We start from the raw sequence: 26,680 nt of genomic DNA, 5'->3' as shown, positions 1-26,680 counted from the left end.
GATTGTAAATATGTATTATATATTTTTTAACATGTGCACACCTACTTACCAAGAATGCATATAGCATTTCCATTTATTTGAAAGAAAGATAAAAGACCATTGTAGATTTAAATGCCTTGCTCACGGGCATAGGTGCCGCGGCCAGGGAACGAACCCCGGACTTTCTGTGTATAGCCGGCGCCTTAGACCACTCGGCCACGGCACCTCCTTGAAGCTACCACTGGGATCCATCGTATGAACACACTTTTGGTTTTCATAGCACATGTTCCTACTGACCTAAAATAGATTGTATAGACGCGACGGGGATCCCTAGCCTCTGTGGTTTTGTTCTATAAAGATATTTGTCCAAACTATTATCGAGTTATGGAATCAGCATGATATTGTATAAGATCTTTTGTAGTAAAATATATACAACAATAAACCAAAAAAAAGTTCACTGTAAAAAAAATGAAGTGCTAAATTTAGCACTTACAGTGCTTGTATAGTTGTTGCACTACGAGTGGGTATTTTCTAGTTCAAATTTAAACTAGAAAATCAGCCCTCGTAGTGCAGTCACTATACAAGCACTGTAAGCGGTAAGTGCAAATTAGCTATTCATTTTTTACAGAGTCAAAACGAATGCAATAGTTACGACACATTTTCTTCTTTCGAAATAAGTTGCAACTATATTAAAATTGATGATTCGCCCCCCCCCCCTCTTCGGACCTAGTAACAAAGTGTTGAATTAAGTGTTTTTTTTAACAGATGAAGTAATGTCTGATATCCGATTGAAGTACATCATTTTTACACTTTTGAGGGCAAACTTCGAAAATCTGGGGGCAGCTGCCCGTATCATGACGTAAGAAAAAAAAAGAAAATTATAATAACTATCCTAATCTTTTATGGATTTCTCTCGGAACCTTTACCAATATTTTATTCTATTTAAGGAAATTTTACAATACACTTTTATTCAGGGTGAAATTATCCTTGAAAATACAATTTCAACTATGGCAGTCAACCTAACTTGGGTTTATTTTATCTCTTTGAATTATCGAAACTTTCATCAATCTGTCAGAAAGGAGAAACCGACCCCGTTCCTAAGAGGAATCAGGAACTTTAACGATGTTTTAACAGATGATATTTAACCCTGCGGCTGTCTTATACAGAATGATGTCTGTCTAGAAGTAACGCATGATGGTATAAAAAAAAGGTGAGCCCAAAGTTTTTCAGAATATCATGAAAACAAAAATGCTTTTCAAGCAATTTTACACAAAATAATTTCGGTGCATGTGTTTTTTTTTCACAGTCGGAATAATCATCATTTGTATATTCTACATTAATTTCAAGCACTGGAAATATAATGAAAGCTCGAAGCGCGAGCAGATATTTTCTTGTATACTGGCTCGAAAACGGTTTAAGCGCAATTTAATCATCTTGAACAGGATTTAAATCAGGAAATGTGAGCGCGAAGCGCGAGCGGACTTTATTTTTATATGGTGACCTGCGATTTCCCAATTTCCTCTCCCCATTATTTATTTCTTCCTCTTCTTCCTCCTCCAGTCATTTTCTTTCCTTTCTACTTTATCTCTTCCTTCCTTCCGTTTTTCCTCTTTGTTTTGCGCTGCTAATATGGGGCCTGCGGCCACTACGGCCCTCTGTACCTGCCTAAAAGATACATTACAAAAGATAGACTCCACTGAAGTTGGATCACCTCCATATCTATGATAAAATGTTACGCAGGTCTGGCGCCCGTTTCATAAAGAGTTAAAACTGTTGTAACTCTACCATTATGGCAACTAACATGGCCACAGGTCTCAGCAGCCAATCAAAATCAATGTTACCATGGTAACTGCCATAATGGCAAAGTTACAACAGCGGTAACTCCCTGTGAAAGGGGCCCCTTGTCATTTCATATAAGGAGCTGCCGACGCTCCGTTGTTTATAATAATCTAAAGGCCTGGTCACACCGCCCGAGCGTTGTTGGAGCGGTAGGGAAAGAGAGTCGAATTTCGCTCACAAAATTGGGGGAAAAATCAAAAAAAAATCGAAATCGAAAATGGTGAACGGTAGCGAGCGGTGATGATTTTATTCTCTCCGCTGCACGACCGCTCCAACAACGCTCGGGCGGTGTGGCCAGGCCTCTAAGGCATGGTCACACCGCCCGAGCGTTGTTGGAGCGGTAGGGAGAGGGGGGTCGAATTTCGCTCACAAAATTGGGGAAAAAATAAAAAAAACAAAAATAGAAAACAAATCGAAAAAAAAATCGAAATCGAAAATGGTGAACGGGAGCGAGCGGTGATGATTTTTTTCTCTCCGCTGCACGACCGCTCCAACAACGCTCGGGCGGTGTGACCATGCCTTTAAGAGAGAGAAAGACAAGTTGTCGCAGATCAAGCAGCAGTCCTACATATTTGTATATTATACCTATTTCCATCCCTGCATATTTATATAATATGGTCACTCAGGGGTTAGTTTCTATTTATAAACATCTTTATATATGTTTACTATTTGGAGAAAAGTAGCTGGTCGTGACGTGACATCAACATACCCATGCATGCACCATCAATCACAAACAGCTGACCGGCAACTACACATCCGTTTTTGCATTAGTAACTGCTATATATCAATTTCAACTTTGTTATTTTCGATAAATCATGACATTGAGAGTTGCTGAAAGACTTTAAAGGGATGGTCACACCCGAATATGTTTAAAGAGATGGTCCACGCTGGAGATATTTATATCTCAATGAATAGAATAAAATTCACAAAGCAAAACAAAATGCTGAAAATGTGATCAAAGTTTAAAAGATTAGCATTATTCCGTTGAAACAGTTCTAGTCATGTCTTTATGAATATTCATTAGGTGGGCTGATGATGTCAGATCCCCACTTGTTCTTTTGTATTTTATTATATGAAATTAGGTTTATTAAAAAAAATTATGACTTTCTAAATTTGTGATGCTCTGGAACGAAAATTTAGGCTGAAAATGGGGTCTCGACCGTGGCAGATACGTATAAAACATTTATGCTAAGTACCCCCCCCCCCCATCTCCGGGGTCTGGTTCTGATAAAAGCAGCACCTAAATAACACTTCCATGACTCGGGTTAATATTAACTCAAAATTTAACGACTTAACCTGGAGCTGGTCAGGAACAGCGAGTTACTGAAAGCAGCATATAACTTTAAGGTTTGCAATCAATCGCTAAAATGCCAATGACCAATCGAGATCATTGTTTTATGTGTAATCAGTTCAAAATACTGACCAGGAACCAATTAGAGTGCACCTTTCACATTTACAAATTAATCACAAACCGGTATGTTACGGGGCCAAGGTGTAACAAGCCATCGGGTCATACCAATGGGATGGGCCTTTAACGTGACCTCGTCCAGTTCATGAAGTGTTTTATTACTTCCGACATGCATGGTCATGGTTTCATAAGTAATAAATAAAACCAATAAAACTTTTGGTTTTTGAAGTAATTTTCAGGGGCAATGCTCAAAGCAATATTGGGTCGGAACCTCTGCCCCTCTGCCCAACACCCTTCACACATTGCCGATAAATTAAATCGTTAGTAAGTCCATGCAGGGCCGACATTCATTTTGATACTTGAGACAGAATTTGAAGATTTGTTTACCATACCATACCATCTTTGTTTAATATTGCATTGTCTTTTTTGGCTAGGTGTTTTGCTTAAACTTTAACCAAAGCTGATTTCGACCTCTGATGGAGAAATATCTATATTGATGCTGTGCATTGTTTTCAAGAATAAAAATAAATAATTTCAATTTGTAGTGAGTATCGAGACCACCCTCGATGCTTACTACCAACTGAAATTCTTTATTTTTTTCTTAAAAACAATGCACTATTCCCCATCAAATTTCTAATTTTGCACAGCTATATGAGAGAGGAGCGTAGGAGTTTAACCCAAATCACCTTCAATGTTTTGCTTGTCAAAGTTGAAATGAGCAAATTGAAACATTTCAGAAAATACAATATACGAATTGATACCGGACTTTAAGGTAAAATGGTAAAAAATGTGTCCGAATTGAGATTATTTTGTGAAACCATAATTGCTGGCAGCGTATAAGAAGTGAACCACAATGACAGATGAGATTGTTGCAGTTTGCCTGAAGGAGTGACTGGATAGCAAGTTGCTACTCAGCTGCTAGACATACCGACGCCAGGATTTATCATAAAACATAAATTCTATATTTTTAAAACTCCCTTTGTGTAATTTGATATTTTTTTATCTGGACTCGGGGCAAGGCGTTGCGTTATTTTGGTCATATTGGGACTACTTTTAACTGCTCCCCTAGACTACGGACACAAAACCCAGATTATGAATCACCTGAGATATCAATTTTATCTGCTAATTCTATCATGATTTTACTTTTTGGTATTGTCGACAGTCCGATTTCATATTTGGTAGCACTGGCGGATCCAGGGGGGGGGGGGGTTGGGGCACAGCCGGCCCGTGCGCCCCCGCCCTGTGAGAGGCACAATTAAAATTTGTAGTATAAAAATGCATTTAAAACAAAAGCGTGCCCCTCCCTTTCGAAATTGATGACCTTTTTCTTTTTTTTTGCTTATCAAATTTTTCATCGGTTTGGTAGAGTAATTTATTTCGACTTCCTTTAGACACTTTCTGTTTGGTTTGTTTTAATTTCTCTCTTCAACACGCGCCTCCATATTTTCCTCAAAATACGATAAAAATACCAAAGGACGCATAAAGGAGGCATAATGAAGAGAATATGCCAAAGTGTCAACCACACAATTAAACAACAACGGATTTCTATATCAATAATTGAATGGAACAACCTCAACTAATGAAAGTCCGGGGTTCGATCACCCGCCAGGGCGCCTATCACTGGCGGATCCAGGGGAGGGGGGGGGGAGGCCGGCCAGTGCCCCCCCCCCCTTGAGTGGCAAAATTAAAATATGTAATGTAAAAATACCATTGAAACAGAAGTGTGAAACCCCCCCCCCTCGAAAGTGAAGATTTTTTTTTTGCTTGGAAAAATGTGCCCCCCTGTAAAATTCTGGATCCGTCCCCTGGCACCTATATATATACACGTGGGCAAGACATTTAATCGACAGTTCTCTTTTATCCTACATTCAAATAAATGTTATATGCATTGTTGGTAAATTCTATGGGTACACTTGTTTTTGAAAGGACAAGTCCACGCCAACAAAAAGTTGATTTGAATAAAAAGAGAAAAATTCAACAAGCATAACACTGAAGATTTCATCAAAATCGGATGTAAAATAAGAAAGTTATGACAGTTTAAAGTTTCGCTTAATTTCACAATGCACATCATGGCTGGTATGCAAATGAGGAGACTATGACGCCATCCACTCACTATTTCTTTTGTATTTTATTATATGAAATATTCTAATTTTCTCCTCATTGTCAATTGATTTTTAATACTATGTGGTTCAGTCAAGTTGGTCCTCATTGTCAAATATATAAAATGAAATATTGTATATTTCAAACAATAAAAAACAAAAGAAATAGTGAGTGATGGACATCATCGACTGAGTCACCTAGTTGTGCATTTCGCTGTTTTGTGAAAAATAATCGAAAGTTTAAAATGTCATAACTTTCTTATTTTACATCCGATTTTGATGAAATTTTAAGCACTATGCTAGTTTGATTTTTCTCTATTTATTCAAGTCAGCCTTTTCCTGGGGTGGACTTGACCTTTACATAATTTTTTCATTGTCACATACAATGTTTCCAACGTTTAATCATAACTTCCTTTTTAATGTAATGATTAGGGACTTGACTTCTCAGTGCGTTAGAGGCAATAATAAAAAAAAGGAAATTAATATAAGAAAAAATATTGAGAACATTAATTCTTGAATGTAACAAGACGGGGTTGTCTGCAGGTCACGTTCTCATTCTTCATGTTTTTTTTTCATCGTAGTAACGATACGATATATTTGAAGTTCATATTTTCTCGTCTCATGTAACCATATCGTTTTATACCCCCATCATTCCAGCTCCCCCACTCAGTTTCGAGTGCCGATGAGATTGACCTCTGACCCCACGTCTCCGTCAATCAGACAATCTTCAACTTTCGTCAGATCAACATCATCCGTGTTATATGGGGGTCTCTGTCGCCCCCTCCTCGATCTTCATCTAGCAGTATCCTCTTTAGTCATGGGCGGAAATCTCAGGGGGACAGGGGGGACGTGTCCCCCCTACTCAAAATAGTAGGGGGGACACAATATCAAATGTCCCCCTACTATTTTGGGTCTTTGGTGATGCTAAGAAATATATAACTCAAAATGGGAATAAAACGTGCGTTTTGGGACGAGATGACTTTTTGCTTGTCAAATATATTTTCGTCGAAATGACCTTAAATTTTAGGTAATAGCCTTTTTTTTGGCTTGTCAAATTTTCCATACCCTTGTCCCCCCTACCTTTTGGGAGAGATTTCCGCCCCTGTCTTTAGTGTTCTTTGTTTCAATATATTGAAATTGAAATTGAAAAGGTGTTATTAAAATCATTTACAGGTATATATAGGCCTATATATATAGAGAGAGAGAGTATACAGATTAAAAACATCAAACTTGAAATGATGACGAAAATATAATGCAACTTAATATATTATGTATACTAAAAGGAAAAGATGAAGTAGAAAAAAATGCAAACGCTGATAGGTGGTGGTGGTGGAAAGATGCCTATTGATAAACATCTTGATTTCAAACAAATAAAAAAAACTTAGTTATACGAAAGACAGGAGGGTGTCTGGGACGAGCGAGCAGTCAAGTTCAATGCAGCCAGGGACTGCCAATATTTTGTCTCATTTTATCCGACTATGCCTATATATAGTAAAAAATTACCATATATATATTTTTTTTTATCTAACAAAATATGCTAAAGATAATGCTTTCATTGCCAATAAAGTTTTTATCGTTTACTCGAATTTTCGACGGCCCTCCGTCTTCTTCAGGAGTATATACAATGTGTATATACTCCTTTATATTTATGTATATCCTTATAATATCCTTTTTATTTATGTACAGTGCGTCCCAGAATAAACGAAACCGAGATTTAGCGATCATTTTTCATAACTTAATCATAAATAAAATAGACAAATGACCTACCAATTTAAAGCTGAGAATCTCCTCTTTCATTTGATATTACTTAGGTTATTTCTTATTCACGCATGAGTGAGCAAAAACAATTTGAAGAAAGGATACCAAAAACTCATTTGGCGGGGGGTATCTGGGTTTCAAAAAGAAAACCACATTTCTGAAAAGTTCAATATCTGCTCTTTAATTTGGTGCCTAAATTACAGAAAATGGTCAAGAAATAAAAAAGTTCTGGTCATCTGAAATAAGGCTTGTATTTCCATAATTTCATGAGATAAACGTGTTTTCACCGGTTTCCCACAGAAGCTTTCGTATGGTGAACAAAAGATTTAATGCATGGCTGATCGTCAACAAAACAGAGTGTCGAGAGAGTTTGAAAGCCAGCCTGGAGAACCTCTTCATTTTATGAAATTATTGAAATTCAAGCCTTATTTCAAATGACCAGAACTTTTTTATTTCTTGACCATTTTCTGTAATTTAGGTATCAAATTAAAGAGGAGATATTGAACTTTTCAGAAATGTGGTTTTCTTTTTGAAACCCAGATACCCCCCGCCAAATGAGTTTTTGGTATCCTTTTTTTCAAATTGTTTTTGCTCACTCATGCGTGAATGAGAAATAATCTAAGTAATATCAGATGAAAGATGAGATTCTAAGCTTTAAATTGGTAGGTCATTTGTCTATTTTATTTATGATTAAGTAATGATAAATGATCGCTAAATCTCGGTTTCGTTTTTTCTGGGACGCACTGTATATTGAGCCCCACTTAGGCTCAGCCATTCCCATGCAGTGTCAAAAAACGTTTCCCGCGCCCCCTGTCACGACTCTTCCATCTCACCCCACTCACGAATCTCATCACTTTCAGATCAATGTCTCTCATTATACCACCAGCTAGTCTGCTGGGCAAACCCTTCACTCGAGTTAAGGGTCTGAATGTGCAGCCTACTCGTGCCTTGTGTACTGAAGTCCTTGACACAGCAAGTTTTGTATGTGCTAGTCTTTGCGTGGAGGCACACTTGTTGATCAAAGTTACAATCTGTGTCTGCAGAATAACCACCAGCCTCTTCTCTCTCGCTATTTAGACCCTCCTTAGTCTTTTTACAGTCTCTTTTCCTCAGCCCCTTATAGCATGCAGTGGTGGAAGGAGAGGGGGGGGGGGCGGAGGTGACTAGAGGAAAACAGTTGATATTTTTCAAGACAGTTTATAATCAGTTATAGGATTAATCGTTGGGTAATAACCCGGGGGGCTACTCGAATTATAACATTATACCTAAACGTGCCGCACAAAAGTCGAAAGTATCGAGGGCCCTGGAACCAAAAATTGGTTTTTCAAATGGGGGTCTCCGGAGCGGCACTTGAATCAATAATTGCTAAAAATGCATTGCTCTGGAACGGATCATATAAAAAAATGGGGGTCTCTTGGAACTCATTTGACTCCTCGTCGATCGAGTTCGCCGTCCCGATCGACCGGCTGAGTAGTTCATGATGGGCACACACTGGAACGAGAAACCAAAACTTTGAGGGTCTCTGGAACGGCGAAAAATAATAATATAGGGTATTTATATTGGGCACATATCCACCTTGTTAAGGTGCTCAAGGCGGAGTTGTGCCTCTCAAAGGGGATGGGGGCCAACGCGCCGGCTGTGCCAATCCCCCCCCCCCCTTTTAGAGGCACAACTAAAATTTGTAATGGAAAAATGCCGTTAAAACAGAAGTGTGCCTCCACCCCCCCCCCTTCGAAAGCGAAGACTATTTTGGGGGTTTGTCAAACTTGACAATGGATTATGTCCCCCCCCCCTAGAAAAATCGATTCGCCCTGCAAGGGGGTATGATAACCTTACACTGGAACATGCTTCTATAGATCAGCTATATACCGCAGCATAACAACGTTGGCTTAGATGTATGATTTGATGATGCAAAAAAGATAAAAGCAATTCTTTGGCATCGCGATCCATCTCATCATCTGGGTACAGGGGAATGACAGATGTCTGCTCGAATGATATTGACAATGATGACTGATGAATCTATCTATGATATTGTTATGACACATGTGATCACCTCCATCGCACATCGTATTTATTCACACGTGCATACAGTCATGCAGGCAAATGAATTCAACAAGAAAAGTCTGTAACTCTTGATGACATTTTCAGCGTGATACTTGTTAGATTTTTCTCCATTGATTCGAATCAACATTTTTCTTGATGATCTTTTACTGTTTTATCATTCAACTGGTCTCCTAGAACTGTTAGGTGGCCAGCATATAATAATACTAATAATAATATGGAGCGTTGTGGCCCAGTGGATTAGTCTCCGAACTTTGAAACAGAGGGTCGTGGGTTCGAATTCCAACCATGGCGTAATTTCCTTTGGCAAGAAATTCATCCACATTGTGCTGCACTCGACCCAGGTGAGGTGAATGGGTAATATGGCGGCTCAGCTACAGCCGGGGTAATAATATGATACCAAGTATCAAAGCGCAGTTGAGTATATGCACATAGTAACTGCGCTATATAAATGGACATATTATTAATAATAATCATGAACCATTTAGCGCGTCAACTGTAAAACTCTTTTTATCTCGGTTACCCATTTACCTCACCTTTGTGGAGGAATTACTTGCTAAAAGAAACACGCAATGGTTGGGAATCGAACCCACGTCCCTCAGATTGAAAAACGAGAGTCGGTCGTTACCACTAAACCATGACGCCAATCAAACATGATGGAGGAAATTGTACAGCGATTTGTAACCGAAAGGAAAATGCGCTTAACCAAATACTCAGTGTATTTGAATCTAAAACCCGGTCTGCAACCTTCGTTCTTCCAGAGAAATATCGTGCCGCTGTCGAGATACACTTGAAGATCTAACAACACCTTCTATTTATCTAGCGATCTTAGAGCGCCAGTTTCAAGGTTTAACTATCTACACATTCGTGAAATCACCTACGGAGGATCGGTCACACCTTATAGGTACACCAATGCGAGATCGATCGCTACCCAACCAAGACATCAACATTTGATCAACACTATATGCTTGGTGTAATAATGGTCAGATTGTCTTTAATTACTTTGAACATTGTCAAACGAGAATTTGGTTCAAGCAGCCTAGATAACACTTTATCAGAAGTCTCCAAGCGCTCTTAATAAAGGCAGCATACGCTGGCTTGCGATATGCGATATGCGCACTGTGCTTCAAGGAATACCCATTCACCTCACCTGGGCTGAGTGCAGCACAGTGTGGATAAATATTTCTTGCTGACGGAAAACACGACATGGCTTGGAATCGAACCCACGTCCTTCAGATTGAAAGGCAAGAATCATAACCACAAGACCACAACGCTGGCTCACGATCCATTTAATCAAATTGGAATAAATGGTGCTAGAGTGGATATTAGACGAAATGGGTATACCCAACTGGACACTCGACAAAATGGTATATGGGATAGTCAGGCAAATTTAGACAAAGGGTAAGAAGACGAACGAAGAGGAGGACTAGGAATATAACTTGTGCCTGTCCAAAAATGATAATTGTCACATATATATAGCGCTTATTACACTTTGCTGGTTTCTAAGCGCTTTACATTCCATTTATTACCACCCCGGTCATCGGATCCTGGTATAATACCCGCAAACAATGTATGCACTTTCTCCACTCCCTGGGGAGCATTCCGACAAGAGTTCCAAGACGCATTTGCTAGGCATACTACTGGGTACCCATTTATTATCCCTGGGTGGAGAGTGGCAAAGCGTTGATTGACGCCTTGCCAAAGGATGCCAGGGCGCGGTGGGATTCGAACACACGACCCTCTGATTACAAGGCGGGAGTCCGAACCGCTAGACCACGATGCTTCAAATATATAGGCCTAAAATAAATATGATATGCATATGGGTGCATCATTTTCTAGACAATCCAGTGTGTTCTTCTTTGTTTACGAACTTGAAGGCAGGTTGTGCCAATTTTCTTGATGAAAACTTGTTTGATCGGATCAATCGTAAATCTCAGTGAGACGGGACCCAGAGCCATCGGTGTGACTGAGGACTTTCAAACATCGAACTATTTTTACATAGTTAACCCTTGAACGTGCCTGGAGTAATGGGTGTCCTCTCGTTAACCTCATATACCAGTCATGCCAATACGGGAGGATCAGATTAAGAATCCAGAGACTTAGATCGGAGAAAGGAGGTATATAGGTATATACCTGATGCTGAGCATTCGTCTTTCTGGGGGTAAATGCACAGCGAATTAAGGTGATGGAGAGGTTCATTATCAATTGGTCCAATGCCAATTCATCCAATAACCAACTCGTCTACTATCATTTGGTCTCCCATCAGTTCGTCCACTACCCACATGGTCTAATTGCCATTTCGTCCACTCACCATTTCGACTACTAACAAATTGGTCCAATAGCCATTTGGTTCATATACCATTTGGTATGATTGGAATAAGTGTTAATTGGGCGCAATGTGTATCACATATAGCATGGAAATCGAGGGGGCGAGAAAGGGGCTATTTTTCTCTAACGCGAAGCGCAGTAGCTTTGACATTTCATAATGTTGAATGATTTAAACAAGAAAAGACTAAGCAGACGTCCTACTGGACCTTATCAAAACTGATAGGAATAATTTTCATGATTAATTACCTTGCTTCTTGCTGACCCATATCATCATTTGCGCTCTTTCTCCACCATGTCCACATGTGTTATCATCGCCCCGGGGGCTTTTCCTATCAACATCTCCCCCTCTCTATCTCTTTCTCTCTCTTACACACTCTCTTTCGCCTTGCATTCATCTAAATTAAATTGCGTATTCTTGTTTCTTTCACATTTTTATTTGTTTATTTATTTAAACATATCACTTATTATTATTTTCTTTAACATCTATTTATTTATTTGCTTATTTATTTATTCGTTTGTATACACATTGTATTTCTAATCAATTATTTGTGGGGAGAGGGTTATGCACCTGCCCCAAATTTCAATATTTCTCACGAGTACACGTTTTAAAATCTTTAACCTTTATACCCCTCAGTCTGCACTTAATAGCGTGCTTACGAAAATATCAAATTACCAAAAAATAAACTGCACAGTCTTCAGGGTTTCAGATTATGTGAAACACATACACAAATATTAAAGAAAAGTCACTTTTTTAAAATTCTATCCTTATTTTTAATATTTTTGGAAGAACTGCTTATCGCTGAAGTGGCTACCCTGGGTAAATAAAACAAGAGTTTATTATTATCATTATAAACCGGGTTTGCGTGATGATTTTCAATAAAGGGTATGTGAATCTTATGTGAGATGTCAGAAACAATAATAATCGCTTTTCACTTATCTTTGTAATGACTGCAAATCTGCAATAGTTGCATTATCTGCATAACGGGCCACGCTAAAAATCGTTTTCGCTCAGGGTGATTGTGGAAAAGAATGAAGTTGTCTCTTTTGTAGATTCTGTCTGTGAAAGAATGAATTGACGCAGAGAAAGGGACACCAGGCCGGGGCCCGTCTTACAAAGCGTTGCGATGATCCGAGCAATCGCAACTATGGAAAGCCAGCAAAGTCAACATATTAAATGCATGTTTGCTCATGATGTTTTCTAGATATGATGTACACTGATACAGCCATTGATATCCTGACAATTCGGTGTGCTTCTATTTGTTTACAAAGGACATTGTGTACATTTCCTACAGAAAAAAACATGATGTGGATGGATTTACATATAGGCCTAGATGAGGTTGATCGGATCAATCGTAACTCTTTGTAAGACAAGACCCATATCTATACATGGTGAAGACTATCGAATAGCTCGAGCTTCACACATTTGGCTCAGCCCCCCCCCCCCCTCCCCTCCCCCCCCCCCCCATTTTCTATATCGTTCCCGGCTCATGCACTTAAAGGACAAGTCCACCCCAACAAAAAAAATGATTTGAATAAAAAGAGAAAAATTAAACAAGCATAACACTGAAACTTTCATCAAAATCGGATGTAAAATAAGAAAGTTATGGCATTTTAAAGTTTCGCTTATTTTCACAAAATAGTTATATGAACGAGCGTTATATGAGAGAGTTGATGACATCACTCACTCACTATTTCTTTTGTAATTCATTATATGAAATATTTTGATTTTCTCGTCATTGTCAAGTGAAATGAAGTTTCATTCCTCACTGAACACATGGAATTCCATTATTTTAACATTTTGTGCTTCAGGCAAGGAGGTCCTAATCGTCAAATTCGTAAAAATTGAAATATTGTATAATTCAAACAATAAAAAACAAAAGAAATAGTGAGTGAGTGACATCATCGACTCTCTCATTTGGATGTAACTGGCTCGTTCATATAACTATTTTGTTAAAAATAAGCGAAACTTTGAAATGTCATAACTTTCTTATTTTACATCCAATTTTGATGAAATTTTCAGCATGGAGCTTGTCTGATTTTTCTCTATTGATTCAAATCAACATTTTTCAGAGGTGGACTTGACCTTTAATGTATAAAACTTAGTATCAGAATTTTCCAGCCCGGCGTGAGGATATATAGGCTTTGTACTCCCATAATGGTTTTATTAAAGTTCATGTCTATCAGGTGTTGCTTTACACGTGCTGGCCTTGGTCGATCTAGATAAGTTCGAGATTCGCTAATGTTATTCATTTGTTCCGACTTGACTTTTCCAGAATCGTTCAATGAAGTCTTTCACTTTCACTCCTGCTGCCATATTTAATTACCAGGGGCTCGCGCTAGTTGCACGAACCTACATCTATAACGTAACCCCCTAACATTTAATTTGAACTTAACTAAGTGCGACCATTATGTTTGATTGTAAATAAATGAATAAATAAATAGATAAATAAATAGATAAATAAATGAATAAATAAATACATTAGTTGGAGATGAAATAACAGAGGTGGATTGAAAATCGATCTTATGCGATGAGCTCCTGGGTAAATAGCGCAAAGTCATCTCAGAGCAGTGGGCCCAAACACCGGGAAACAGTTTCGAAGGGGAAGGGGCGAGGGAGGATGGGATTACATGCCCTTAAGCCTCCCCCTTGGTCCTGCCACTGTCTCGAAGTCTTTAATTCATTTTTTTAATCATCACTCTTGTTCAAACCAGGATTTGACAATGTACCCCAAATCCGATGATCTGCAGCAGCTCCGACCTAGCTAGCTGCTCATAAGTTCTTTTTAGAATGATCATGACCTTTCGCTTTAAACGTGACCTTTTAGATTAGGTTAGTACCCTGGAACTACGTCGTCGTTAATCAGATATAAATTAAATTTACTTCCAACACACATTGGTATGAGATGAGTGTGAACAACTTTTTGAATTTTTTTACAAAGGAATTGGGAGATAAAAATCAAACTTCGGGCAACGAAAGAAAGAATAGGGAGTAAAAGAATGAATAATAAAGATCGAAAATAAAGGTTTCTGTGAAAGCTCAAACCTTCTCAATAATGAAGTTATTAGTGTCTATACTTAGAGGATGACAGGTTAAGCAGAGGCGTCATCAGGATCTTTTTTACAGAGGGGGCGAGGTAAGTTGACGGAAGTTTGACAACACAATTTTCCTCAGTTGAATTGCAGGGGTACTATTTAAAAAAAGGACATGCCCCCTAAATCTCCCCCACCCTCTTATACGGTTCAATACTTGAAAAATCATGGCTGGCATCCGCCGATGAAGTTGAGAGCACTATATAGCTCTGATTCCGAAGAGGGAAGGGAAGAAGGGTGCGGGGGGGGGGGGTCAAGAAGACGACAAATGAAACATAAATATGAAGCAAGTTTGAGCCTTGTATTAAACATGCTAACCATTTGTGTGAAATGATACAACTTGTAACATCTTCTTTTAACAATGCGAGAATAATGAGGTGGTTCCTTTCACAACCTCCGTTCGATAAAAGTTTGGATACGCCTCAGTTCGTAAGAGCGATTTAACTTGACAGATGAGTTTATTGATAAAGTGGATATTGCATTTGCACTTGGTTTATTTTGACTTTTGTCGAGCCGACTTTCGCATTGATCGCATCAACAGATGCCCTCTCTTGTGTACTTTTGACCCCCTTTCCCCCGAAGAGTTTTTCCATCAAACTATGCAGCGTATGATTAAAACTTATATGTAGAATATAAACCATAACCCTTATAGGTTTGTATTTCATGTGTTCCCAAATAACACTGTGATCATAATTCTCAGGGCGGGTTGAGGAATTCAAACAAACTGGGGGCGGGCGGGGTATATAGTTAAGATCATGGGAATTCGTGCGTTGTCTGGGATCGATGACGCATGAATGCATGATAAACGATGCAAATAAGAAAAAGAAGATGAAGAAGAAGATGATGAAGAAGAAGAAGATGAAGAAGAAGATGAAGAAGAAGACGAAGAAGAAGGAGGAAGAAGATAAGGAGGAGGAGGTAATGAAGATGATGGCGGTGGTGGTGATGATGATGGTGATAATGGTGATGATGACGATGATGATGATGATGATGAAGGCGATGATGATAATCGATGATGATGGTGATGATTATAATGATGGTGATATAGATGATGATGATGACGGCCATGATGGCGATGATAATGGTTATTATATTTCTACAAAAGATAGTGAAAATACTAACAAAATAATAATTAAATCGATGTTGGCAATGCAATTAATACAAAAATCTATTCTTTTAACATAAACGCATTACAATCAAAACTGGATCAGTGCGTGTAACATTCCACACATCTTGTTACGCTATAAGGACCTCAAAATTTCTGGGAGCACTTAAAATATCTTTGAGCACTTACCATCATCATCAAAGCAGGACATCTTATATTTCGTGTGCCCCGAAACAGTGTCGCCATCCTCAGCTAGACGACGGAGATCCTCTGTCTCGTCTTTCGAGAGTTCGTCCTCTGACCTAGCGGCCATTCCGCCTTTCATCGCCGTTTCGAATGTCTCGATCCCCGGAGCCACTGCAAGCACAGGTGCTGATGCAGCAAACTCGGTCCCGACCATCTGCGTGTCATCTGCGCCCCGCACCCCGCCGGCTGGCATCCGCTCCCCATCCGGTGTGATTCGGCTACCTCCCTGGCGCAGGAGCTGATGGCTGCCAAAAACAGGTACGCCTAAACACAACATTAACACAAACATAAGTGGGTAACGTGTCTTCACATCACGCCGAAGGTGATCCAACTCATACCTCTCTGGATGCCTAGACATGGTTGGTACATAGAGGTGACAGTATCTTAAGAACTACTTGATACCGTTATGCCATCATTAACTGCCAGTCTTTAGGGAGCGTCTTTATACGTAGCAGCCGACACACAGAGAGTTGAGAGCGCGGTCAAACACCGTCTGTTGGAGTTGATATGTATAAGTGGATGTGGCTATCGCGGTTTGTCAACTGGGTCAGATTAGACGTGGTGTTGCTCCCCTTAGCTGCCCCGCCCCCCTGACATAAATGGGGATTGGTGGAAAACGTACAAGCTAGGCTGTCATCCATCGATCCATCCCTCATAACTCATCGCACAATGTCTCATTTATTTATTTCTCAAGGTGGGAGCCCTATATCTATACTTTTAAAAATGATCCCTAAAACAAAATTGAAAAAACAACAGCAATTAAAACCATATATTTGTCAGTTATTTCGTTATCCTTTAAATATGTCCTATCTACTTCAGATGTTGGTCCTTAAAACACAAACAATCCTCTTGCGACTTTACCTCTCATTGCGTTCTAACTACTTTAAGAAAAATGGTCCCTATGTATGGATAACGTATTTTCTGGCAAGCACCCCCCCCAAAAAATGCCTATAATAGTGAAAAAAAGACATATCACTGGTAACTAACCCGTTTCCTTTAGAGCCAACCTCATCTGCTATAAAATGTTCCTTTTCACAGCTCTAATGCGTCCACTTCCCTTTGCAACCATTCCCCTCGATATATGTAATGTGTAATCCGTATATCAACTAGGGCTCCGTAACACAAAGGTTTGCGATCAATCGCTAAATACCAATGACCAATCAAGATCATCGTTGCATGCATGCACACTCCATTTAAAATACTGATCAGGAGCCAATCAGTGAAGTTCTTTCATATTTGCGATTCGTCGCAAAGTTTGTGTTACGGAGCCCAGGTTATTTTTGCAAAATCAGTTGAAGTATATATATATATCATGGTAAAAAAAATCTTCTGGTAGACCAACTGTCTTGGTATTGTTATTAGGTGGTCTGTCTATGACAGATCACCTATTGATTTCGTCAGAATTTTCTTTATTATTTATTATTTATTCTTAGCCCCTATGTTTGTCGCCAACTTTTCTCGGAATTGGCTGAATCAATTTTGCTGATTTTTTCGTCATTTATAGAGTCTATCATAGAGACGGCATACGAATCTTTTAAAGGTCATATGGTCATGATGACGTCATCTACGCGCCATTTTGTAAAATTCTTCATTTCATCATATCTTCATTATCAATTATCAAAAATCAACAATATTTACATGACATTAACTTCAGGTTAAAGGTCAAATGTCAATGTCATCAAAGGTCATGTAAAGGTCATGACGCGCGCGTCAAAGGTAAAAAAATTCTCTAAATGGCCTATAAATTTTTTTGGGTACGTTTCAGGTCATTTTAAGCATTTCAAAAATTTGCGCGCGCGCACGTACGCGCGCGCGCTTCCGCGCGTAACGCCCTAACGCAACACAGAAACACCGTTTTTTTTACATCATTGCATTAATAATAAAATTCTGAACAATTTGATACCTTGATCAACCTTCTACAACCATTAATAACGAAATTAACACCCGTTAAACTTTGCAGCACGTGTGCGCGCGAGCTCTCACTATAGGCCATATATGGGCAAAAACATGCCTATTGCAAATTCACTGTAGCTCTTTAAATAGTCCATTAACCCCCAATTTTTTTTCATATATCGATAGAGTATGAGTTGTAGATTTGATTTCATGTCATCAATGTCCCTCAATTATATCATGACGTCATCAAAATGGCGCCTAAACTAAAAATTTCATTTTTTCCAAAATGACGTCATCAAATTTATGCAAATTTGGTTGTAACTTCTCAAATATAGATTGTTTTTCGCCCAGATTTCGATATGTTGTAGTTTAGAATGTACTCTTTCTCCTTAATTAACATGAAATTCGTTTTGAGAAACGCATCATTGCGTAAAACAGCGATGAAAAGAGGCATGTCATTTTTCCTCATTTTGCGTGTAATCTCTATGGGACATGACTTTTTCTCAAAACTAGAATCGACATTCCTCTATTTCGTGAGCCATATCTCCATTTTTCTTGTCGGTTTTCCCTGAGCTTTTAGTATGTTGTAGCTGAGATTCTAAGCTTTCGCAAGTGTGCCCTCTATTTTTTGATCAGATGCCGGGATCATGCCCGTTTTTCACTTGCAAAATTGGTATTGTAATTCTCAAAATTGCTTACGTGTAATCCCTATGGGGAATATCGTAGCTCAATGGATAACGCATTTGACTTGCTTTCTCGAGGGCGGAGGTTCGAGTCCTGGGGTGAACAAGATGATTTTTTTTTTCAATTTTTTTTTCTTTTTGCCACCTCTTACATGATCCTTTATGATAATTAAAAGGCACAAAAATTTAAATTTAGCAAGATAAAAGAGATTATAATTACTTTTTTCATATCACATGTATTGTCATACATCAAAGAGACCCTTTTCACAGTGCTTTATCATCTCCCGTCTTTCACAAGTATTCCATCCATAATGAGCATTCCATTGTCATCATGAAGATCATATTGATGTGCATGAACATGGTAATAGTGATCATGATGGAAATAATAGACAGACCACCTAATTCGTCCGCATGACGAATTAAATTCTAGTTATTATTATATTTTTTGTTACAAAAGATCTTAAAAACCTAAGTTCATAAAACAACTTACGTTCTAACAGGAAAAGTTCTGCTTACTGAAACCGTACCATGGCGTACCATGCCCGTCCTAGCATCACGGGCGTGGCCTACTGCTGCTGCCAGAAATCTTGCAATTACGGCCCGGAATTACGGCAGGTAAAACAAAAATGAAAATGGCTTCTCCAAGTTCTCTCGCTAATGGCCGCGCTTGTCTGTGTTTCAATCTCGCAGGGATTCACTCTACCACGTCCGAGTACGTAACATAACAAAAGAATGGCTGTATAGAAAAGAAAACTCATAAAGAAGCCTTTACATTTGAATAACCATCACCTGCTAGAACTTTCAATGATTAAAATTGCTTTATAATGCCGGATTGGCAAAGGGGGCATGCAGAGCTTGGCCCCCATAAGTACCAAATGGCCTAAAGATGGTATAAGAGGAGGGGAAATGAACTATAACGACAATACTCCCAGCCATGGCGTAATTTCCTTCAGCAAGAAACTGATCCACAATGTGCTGCACTCAACCCAGGTGAGGTAAATGGGTACCGGTAGGAAGTAATTCCTTAAAGGACAAGTCCACCCCAACAAAAACTAGATTTGAATAAAAAGAGAAAAATTCAACAAGCATAACACTTAAAATTTCATCAAAATCGGATGTAAAATAAGAAAGTTAAGGCATTTTAAAGTTTCGCTATTTTTAACAAAATAGTTATATGAACGAGCCAGTTACATCCGAATGAGAGAGTCGATTACATCACTCACTCACTATTTCTTTTGTATTTTATTATATGAAATATGAAATATTTTTATTTTCTCGTCATTGTCATGTGAAATGAAGTTTCATTCCTCACTAAACACATGGAATTCCATTATTTCTCAGGCAAGGAGGTCCTAATCGTCAAATTCGTAAAAATTGAAATTTGGTATAATTCAAACAATAAAAAACAAAAGAAATAGTGAGTGAGTGACATCATCCACTCTCTCATTTGGATGTAACTGGCTCGTTCATATAACTATTTTGTTGAAAATAAGCGAAACTTTGAAATGTCATAACTTTCTTATTTTACATCCGATTTTGATGAAATTTTCAGCATTGTGCTTGTCTGATTTTTCTCTATTGATTCAAATCAACATTTTTCTGAGGTGGACTTGACCTTTAAAAAGCTGTGTGTGCTATGAACGCCTAGCTTACCCGGGTACTATAGGAGCGGCTTGAGCACCTAACAAGGTGGATATGTGCGCAATATAAATACCCTATATTATTATTATTACTCATGATAACAATAATAGTTAGGCCTACATTTATATAGCGCTTAATATTTATGTGTAAGCGCTTTACATGATGATTGTAATACATCATTAGTATTAAAGGTCACCCCAGAAAAATGCTGACTTGAATAAATAAAGAAAAATAAAACTAACATAGTGCTGAAAATATATATAATCAAAATCGGATGTAAAATAAGAAAGTTATGACGTTAACTAGTCGATGATGTCCATCACTCACTATTTCTTTTGTTTTTTATTGTTTGAATTATACAATATTTCACTTTTTTTAGATTTGACAATAAGGACCAACTTGACTGAACCATATAGTATTAAACTATATAGTACAAAATGCCAATTCCACATGTTCAGGGAGTAATTAATCGTTGTATCACTTAACAATGAAGAGAAAATTAGAATATTTCACATTTCATATAATAAAATACAAAAGAAATAGTGAGTGGATGACGTCATAGCCTCCTCATTTGCATACCAGCCAGGATGAACATATAACTGTTTTGTGAAATTAATCAAAAATTTAAAATGTCATAAGTTTCTTGTTTTACTACATCCGATTTGATGAAATTTTCAGTGTTATGCTTGTTGGATTTTTCTTTTTTATTCATATCAACTTTTTGTTGGGGCCTCGCGGGGGGGGGGGCACATCCATTGACGAGTGGATACCATGCGCGACCATGGGGTCTCGAAAAGCACCCTAAACACGTAATTACCACATTCTGAAAATGCACCCCTTAAAGGTCAAGTCCACCTCAGAAAAATGTTGATTTGAATCAATAGAGAAAAATCAGACAAGCACAATGCTGAAGATTTCATCAAAATCGGATGTAAAATAAGAAAGTTATGACATTTCAAAGTTTCGCTTATTTTCAACTCACTATTTCTTTTGTTTTTTATTGTTTGAATTATATTTTTAGGACATCCTTTGTAAAAACATTTTAGTTTTGTTTTATCATCCCCGCAAATTTGACCCTAAACGCGTAACTTCCCTAGCGAAATAGATACTTTCAGTATTTTCGTGTTTTTGATACCCTTATCACGTTACGTACGTAACGTGCCCCATCGTGAAAAATACATCCTTTTTACGTGTTTTTGGGGTCGCGCATGGTATCCACTCGTCAATGTAAGTGGCCCCCCGGGGTTGGGGCGGACTTGTCCTTTAATTGTAATCGATTCCTGCATGCCTGCTCACACAATGTACGCATTTTCTCCACTTCATGGGGTGCATTTCTCCAGAAATTCCAAGACTAAATTGCTAGGCATACTACAAAGGCTTCCGAATCATATCGGGTACCTATTTAACAGTTCTGGGTGGATAGTGGCAGATCTTCAGGCAAGGCAGAGAAATATCACTGCCCTGGAAAAAAATATTTGAATTATATATCCATAGTCATCAATAATATTGTTCGTAAGTGATTCGATCTCTTTTCTACCTTGAGTCGAGTACAATGTTAAATTGTTTGAGTTAAAACAGACAAAATAAATAAATAAATAAAAATAAATAAATAAAATTAAATGAATAAAATAAAATGCGTTCTTCAATGTGACAATCTTGATACCTAAAAAAAAAATTTGATATTTGATACATGTGAAATAATCTTGCCATCCATAATATATGCCAGTACCGTTCTTGTGTGATTTAATTTGTCAAGGTTCAGTGATAGTTCAAATACACTATACTGTGAATGAAATCCCGGGAGTGAAATATTTAAAAAACCACAACCGCTCCAGGAATTTCAAACATGTATGTAGCATAGACAATTCTTGTTTGTCTGTTTTGCTAGGTTGTGCAGTTTATCTCCGAGCACCTGTAATACTAATTCAGTGTTTTGATCTAAACAATTAATCTGTGATGGCTATATGTTACCCCCATTTTTCTGTATCTCTTTCTCTCTCTAGTTTCCTCTTACAAATATCACATTCCTGTTCTGTAATTAACAACATGGAGCACGTCCAATTTTACAAGTGACTCAAATTTTCACCGCAGGGTTTATTCATTTTTTTTTAGGGGGGGGGGGGGGTAGAAATTCTGCACCTTTGTGTGTTGCGAACAAAGGTAGTGTGCCATACAAATGGTGTGAATCATCACCATCATCATCGATCATAATCATCGCCATCATGACCGTCATCATCACCATCATCTTCATCACCTCCATCATATCATCATCATCACCAACATCTTCATCATTATCATCATCATCATCACTATCATCTTCATTATCTTCATCATCTCCATCATCATTATCATATAATCATCTTCATCATCCAATTATCATTATCACCACCATTTTCATAATCATCATAATCATCACAACCATCATCTTCATCATCCCACCTTCATCATCCCATCATCATCATCACCATCTTCATCATCATCATCATCATCAAAATCATCACAATCATCATCATCACAATCATCTTCTTCATTATCATCACTATCATCTTCATCATCATCATCACCATCATCATCATTATCACCATCATCATCATCGCCACCCTTGGTGCCATTACAGTCTTTGTCATCATCATCATCACCATATTCGTCTCCATTTTATCCATTTTGCTTAATTCATTGAAGAGGTAATACCATGGGATTCTTTTAGCTGATCATTTCCAATACCATACAATCATCGTTTTTGTCTCGCCCACCAGAGGTGAAGGCAAGACTTTTAGGGATCAAAATGTTGTCCGTCCGTCCGTCACTAACAGTCCCGACCTTTCGTTTGAGGACGCGCACGCTTATTTACGACGCTAGTTGATTTTGGAAGAGACTTTTGGGCCCGTCGTCATGGTCGTAAAACTCTGTCCTGCAATGCAAATTGTGTGACATGAGATTTTTTTTCGTTTCGCATCTGGAACGGAATCATTCAATCTGCGTTTCGTGTGCAAAACTCTGGTTGCTACTATGGTAACAGCGATATATCCGATTTAAGACGACTTTCCAAATCCACTTTTGGTTCCTCCCAGAGCTCGAGAGGCCGCCCGAGGGGCCCATTTCCATTGTAAAGTAGATACCAGGTGCCCATTGCACAAAACTTTTTACCTGAGAAAACTCAGGTTGTTTTTACCGGAGTTTTTACCCTGTGTTAAAGTCAATGGCAGAAATCAGACTAACCTTAGTTTTCAGTTTTTACCAGAGTTTTCTAAGGTAAAATGTTTTATGCAACAGGCCCCAGGTGCGACCACACGTAAAAATGGAAAGAGTGGGTAAGTACGTTACGTATAGGCCTATGTAGCGTTATAAGGGTGTCAAAACGATGATTAAAATACTGAAAAACGGGATATATTTCCAATACTTGTAGGGTGTTAGAACCCGAGTACTTGTTACGAGATGCATTTTCATAATCTGGAAAAGACTTACTTCCCTTGTTTAGGGTGCTTTTCGAAACCCCACGGTCGCGCCTGGTATCCACTCATCAATGGAAGTGTACCCCCTGGGAAATCCCCCATTTCTGCGGAAAGAAAACATACTGCCCATTACATTGTGTGCGAGAGGCATATCGTTTGTGTAGAACAGGCAAATGAAGAAAACCCCGCCAATTTTGATGTTTTTTCAGATGGTTTATGGCCTATTGCATGCTGTGTACATGTCAACGCATGCGAAATGGTTTTGGCTAGAGAGGTGATCTGATCCATGGAATCAATTGCCAGTGATCCATCAATAATGCACATTAAATGCAATATCGATTCGATGGACTGTAATGATCTATATCTAAGCCTCAATTCATTAAGTTTTTCCTTACTCAATATGTACTCGATTTGTTTGAAAAACCACCTTCTTATCCATGTCATAATCTACATTTCGCATGTCTCCAGCCAGCTTGAGTCATAGCCATGATACAGGTACAGTCCCGCCACAAGCTCAGGCAGGCAAATGGTATGGCATGACATGCCATGCTGGTATCGTATGAAAGAGCTTTGCACATGAAAAGCAAGATCTTGGGCCTGTAGCACAAAGCTTAGCAATGATTGTAGAACAGTTTTCTACGTTTGATCGTATTGACTGCAATGTACAATCAATCTAGAAAATCGAGTCTATGATTAATAACTTTTGAGTTACCCGACTCTAATCTCGCGTTGTAGAGGTTTGCGAAAGGTGGCTATTATGACACATAACTCCGCAACCGTAAGTCGCTTTTCAACCAAACTTGGATGGTTGATGGACTTGGGGGACCTGCATGCTATGCTGCAGTCGGAAGTCACATGTTAAGGTCAAGGGTCATTTTCAGGTCAAAGTTAAAGTTTACAAGCAAGACCCTCTTATGACACATTAAACTCTGCAACCATACCGTAAGTCACTTTTCAACCAAACTTAGACAGCAGATGTACTTCGGGGACCTACAAGTTATGCTGCAGTCGGAGGTCACATGGTAAGATCAAAGGTCATTTTGAGGTCAACATTACAGCTTACATGCAAGACACTTAACGACAAATGTTATTCCATCCCAGTTATTTCAAAAATGAACTTTTGATACAATTCTGTTGCGTGCCCTTTCAAAATCGCAATCTTTCTGGTCACTTTCACGAGTGGAGAAACACAACATCGCTAATGCCCGTTTCTTCTCTAGTATCATCATGAATAGTATTTTGCTTTTTCTGAAAAAAAAACAAGAAAACAAGAATATCCTGAAGCAAACGCAATAGATACTTATCTGTTTCTGAAGTCATGTTTATTTCCTTGTCAAGGGTTGCTATACATAACTTCAAATAAACTTACATCCCGTAAAAAGTACAAATAATAACAAACATACAGTGATAGATATAATCTAAACCATTTACATCTATGGGTAGCAAAGAAACAATGCTAGGATTTTTTTTATATATATCTTACTTTGACTGGAATTCTTGTATTCAGGGGAGCATTTCATGAAAGGACTTGTCAGACATTTTATCCGACAAGTACCAGTTTATCCGACAGTTACCGTAGGATCAGTGCCTCTCAGCCAATCAGAATCAAGGAAAGATGTCAGATCTGACAACTTGTCGGATGAAAATATTGATGAAACGCTCCCCTGATCTCTGGTTTACCATGTATCTTTCAATTTGAAATGACTCCATGATTTGAATACACAATACCTGAAATGAAATCAGAACATTTGGTTTGCACGCAACAAATTTACTGTCGGAAAATAATCTTGTACTCCAAAGTGGTCCAGTTGATGGTATCTTCAAAGAAAAAATTGTTTTGACAAGACCATTAATCAGTCTGCAAGCAGACTGATATTTGACTTTTAACCAATAAGCATGTCTAGCATAAAGACTAGACTTCAAACTCTTTGCGGCAAATATAGCCAGCCACAGTACATAGAGAATCTAGTCTTACTGCTTTCAACTATGCATCATGCAATCTTCATGTTCAATGAATTACTTGAATATCTGGAGAAACATCACATTACCATCTTTATTACCACATTTACATGTATTTCAATATCACTTATCCCTAAATTTCAAGGGAGACCCGGATTGCTATATATAGGTGTTATTTTAGGACTCAAAACACCAATGATAACAAACTCCCAAACAGGATAGAGAAATGATTAATCATCAAGTATTTAATTCTTCAAACTTACTTCCACCTTTTCCAACTTAAGCACGTTCAGACAATATGAATTTACTCTCGTTTTCAATGCTCCCATGAACAACATTCATGTGCTGTGAAATCTCACGTAAAAAAAGTTTTCTCTGCAAGTAAGACATACAACAATACTTTACTGATTCTATTTATACAAAACATATTAAAGCCTGTGTATAGCTTTGGTAAAGGGTCAATAATGTGATTGATAATCGAATATCATCTAATATGACAGTCTTACTGAAGCGTAGAGACCGTTAGATATTTTTCCAACTGCACTTCTCTGAGAAAATTTCAAATATTCAAATCTTGGATATGTAGCGCCCTCTCTCGGCGATGCTTGTTTTAAATTAAAAAATGGGCATTCAAGCACTTATCTTATAAATTTAGTGATTAGATATCCAAAAGTTACAGACAAAGAACATATCTTGAAAGTTTCAGCCCATCCCATGATTTGGAATAGGATTTAATTGAAAGACAAAAACACACAGATATTTTAATTTGATCGGGTGACCCGATCAAGTTAAATTTCCATGTAAAATCGCAAAATTTATCCTGTAAAACACATTTTCATTTCATATCCTCCACATCATAACTGTTATAGGGCATATCCATTCATATTAGCTAGCAATGAATTGGAAGAGTGATAGGTGCATTTTGGTGGATTTACCAAAACTATACACAAGCTTTAATCTATAGCCAATTGTTTGTACATGATAACAACAATTTGAAAATTTAATGCTACAATCTAAAAATTTCAAGATGGAGTCTCCCTACATTGTTTGCACGTACATAAATTTTCAAGATATCCAAGCCAATCCATATGTTATTGTTCGAAGAAATGCTCAGAAAATTTGGTTTGTTTTGCCCTACA

General features: G+C 38.2%; 1 protein-coding gene across 1 annotated transcript in view; it reads right to left on the bottom strand.

Annotated features, from left to right (window-relative positions):
* The window catches only part of LOC121430084 (dorsal-ventral patterning tolloid-like protein 1), a 49,797-nt gene extending 33,319 nt beyond the window's left edge, over positions 1–16,478 (bottom strand). Inside the window, exon 1 of the mRNA XM_041627359.1 lies at positions 15,857–16,478. Coding sequence (XP_041483293.1) covers positions 15,857–16,271 — 415 coding nt within the window. The 5' untranslated portion in view covers positions 16,272–16,478. The remainder of the gene's footprint in view (positions 1–15,856) is intronic.
* Between the last annotated feature and the right edge of the window lie 10,202 nt (positions 16,479–26,680).

The sequence above is a fragment of the Lytechinus variegatus genome, chromosome 16 (assembly GCF_018143015.1).
Source record: "Lytechinus variegatus isolate NC3 chromosome 16, Lvar_3.0, whole genome shotgun sequence".
Taxonomy (NCBI): Eukaryota; Metazoa; Echinodermata; class Echinoidea; order Temnopleuroida; family Toxopneustidae; genus Lytechinus; species Lytechinus variegatus.
This window is presented reverse-complemented; position numbering and strand designations above follow the sequence as displayed.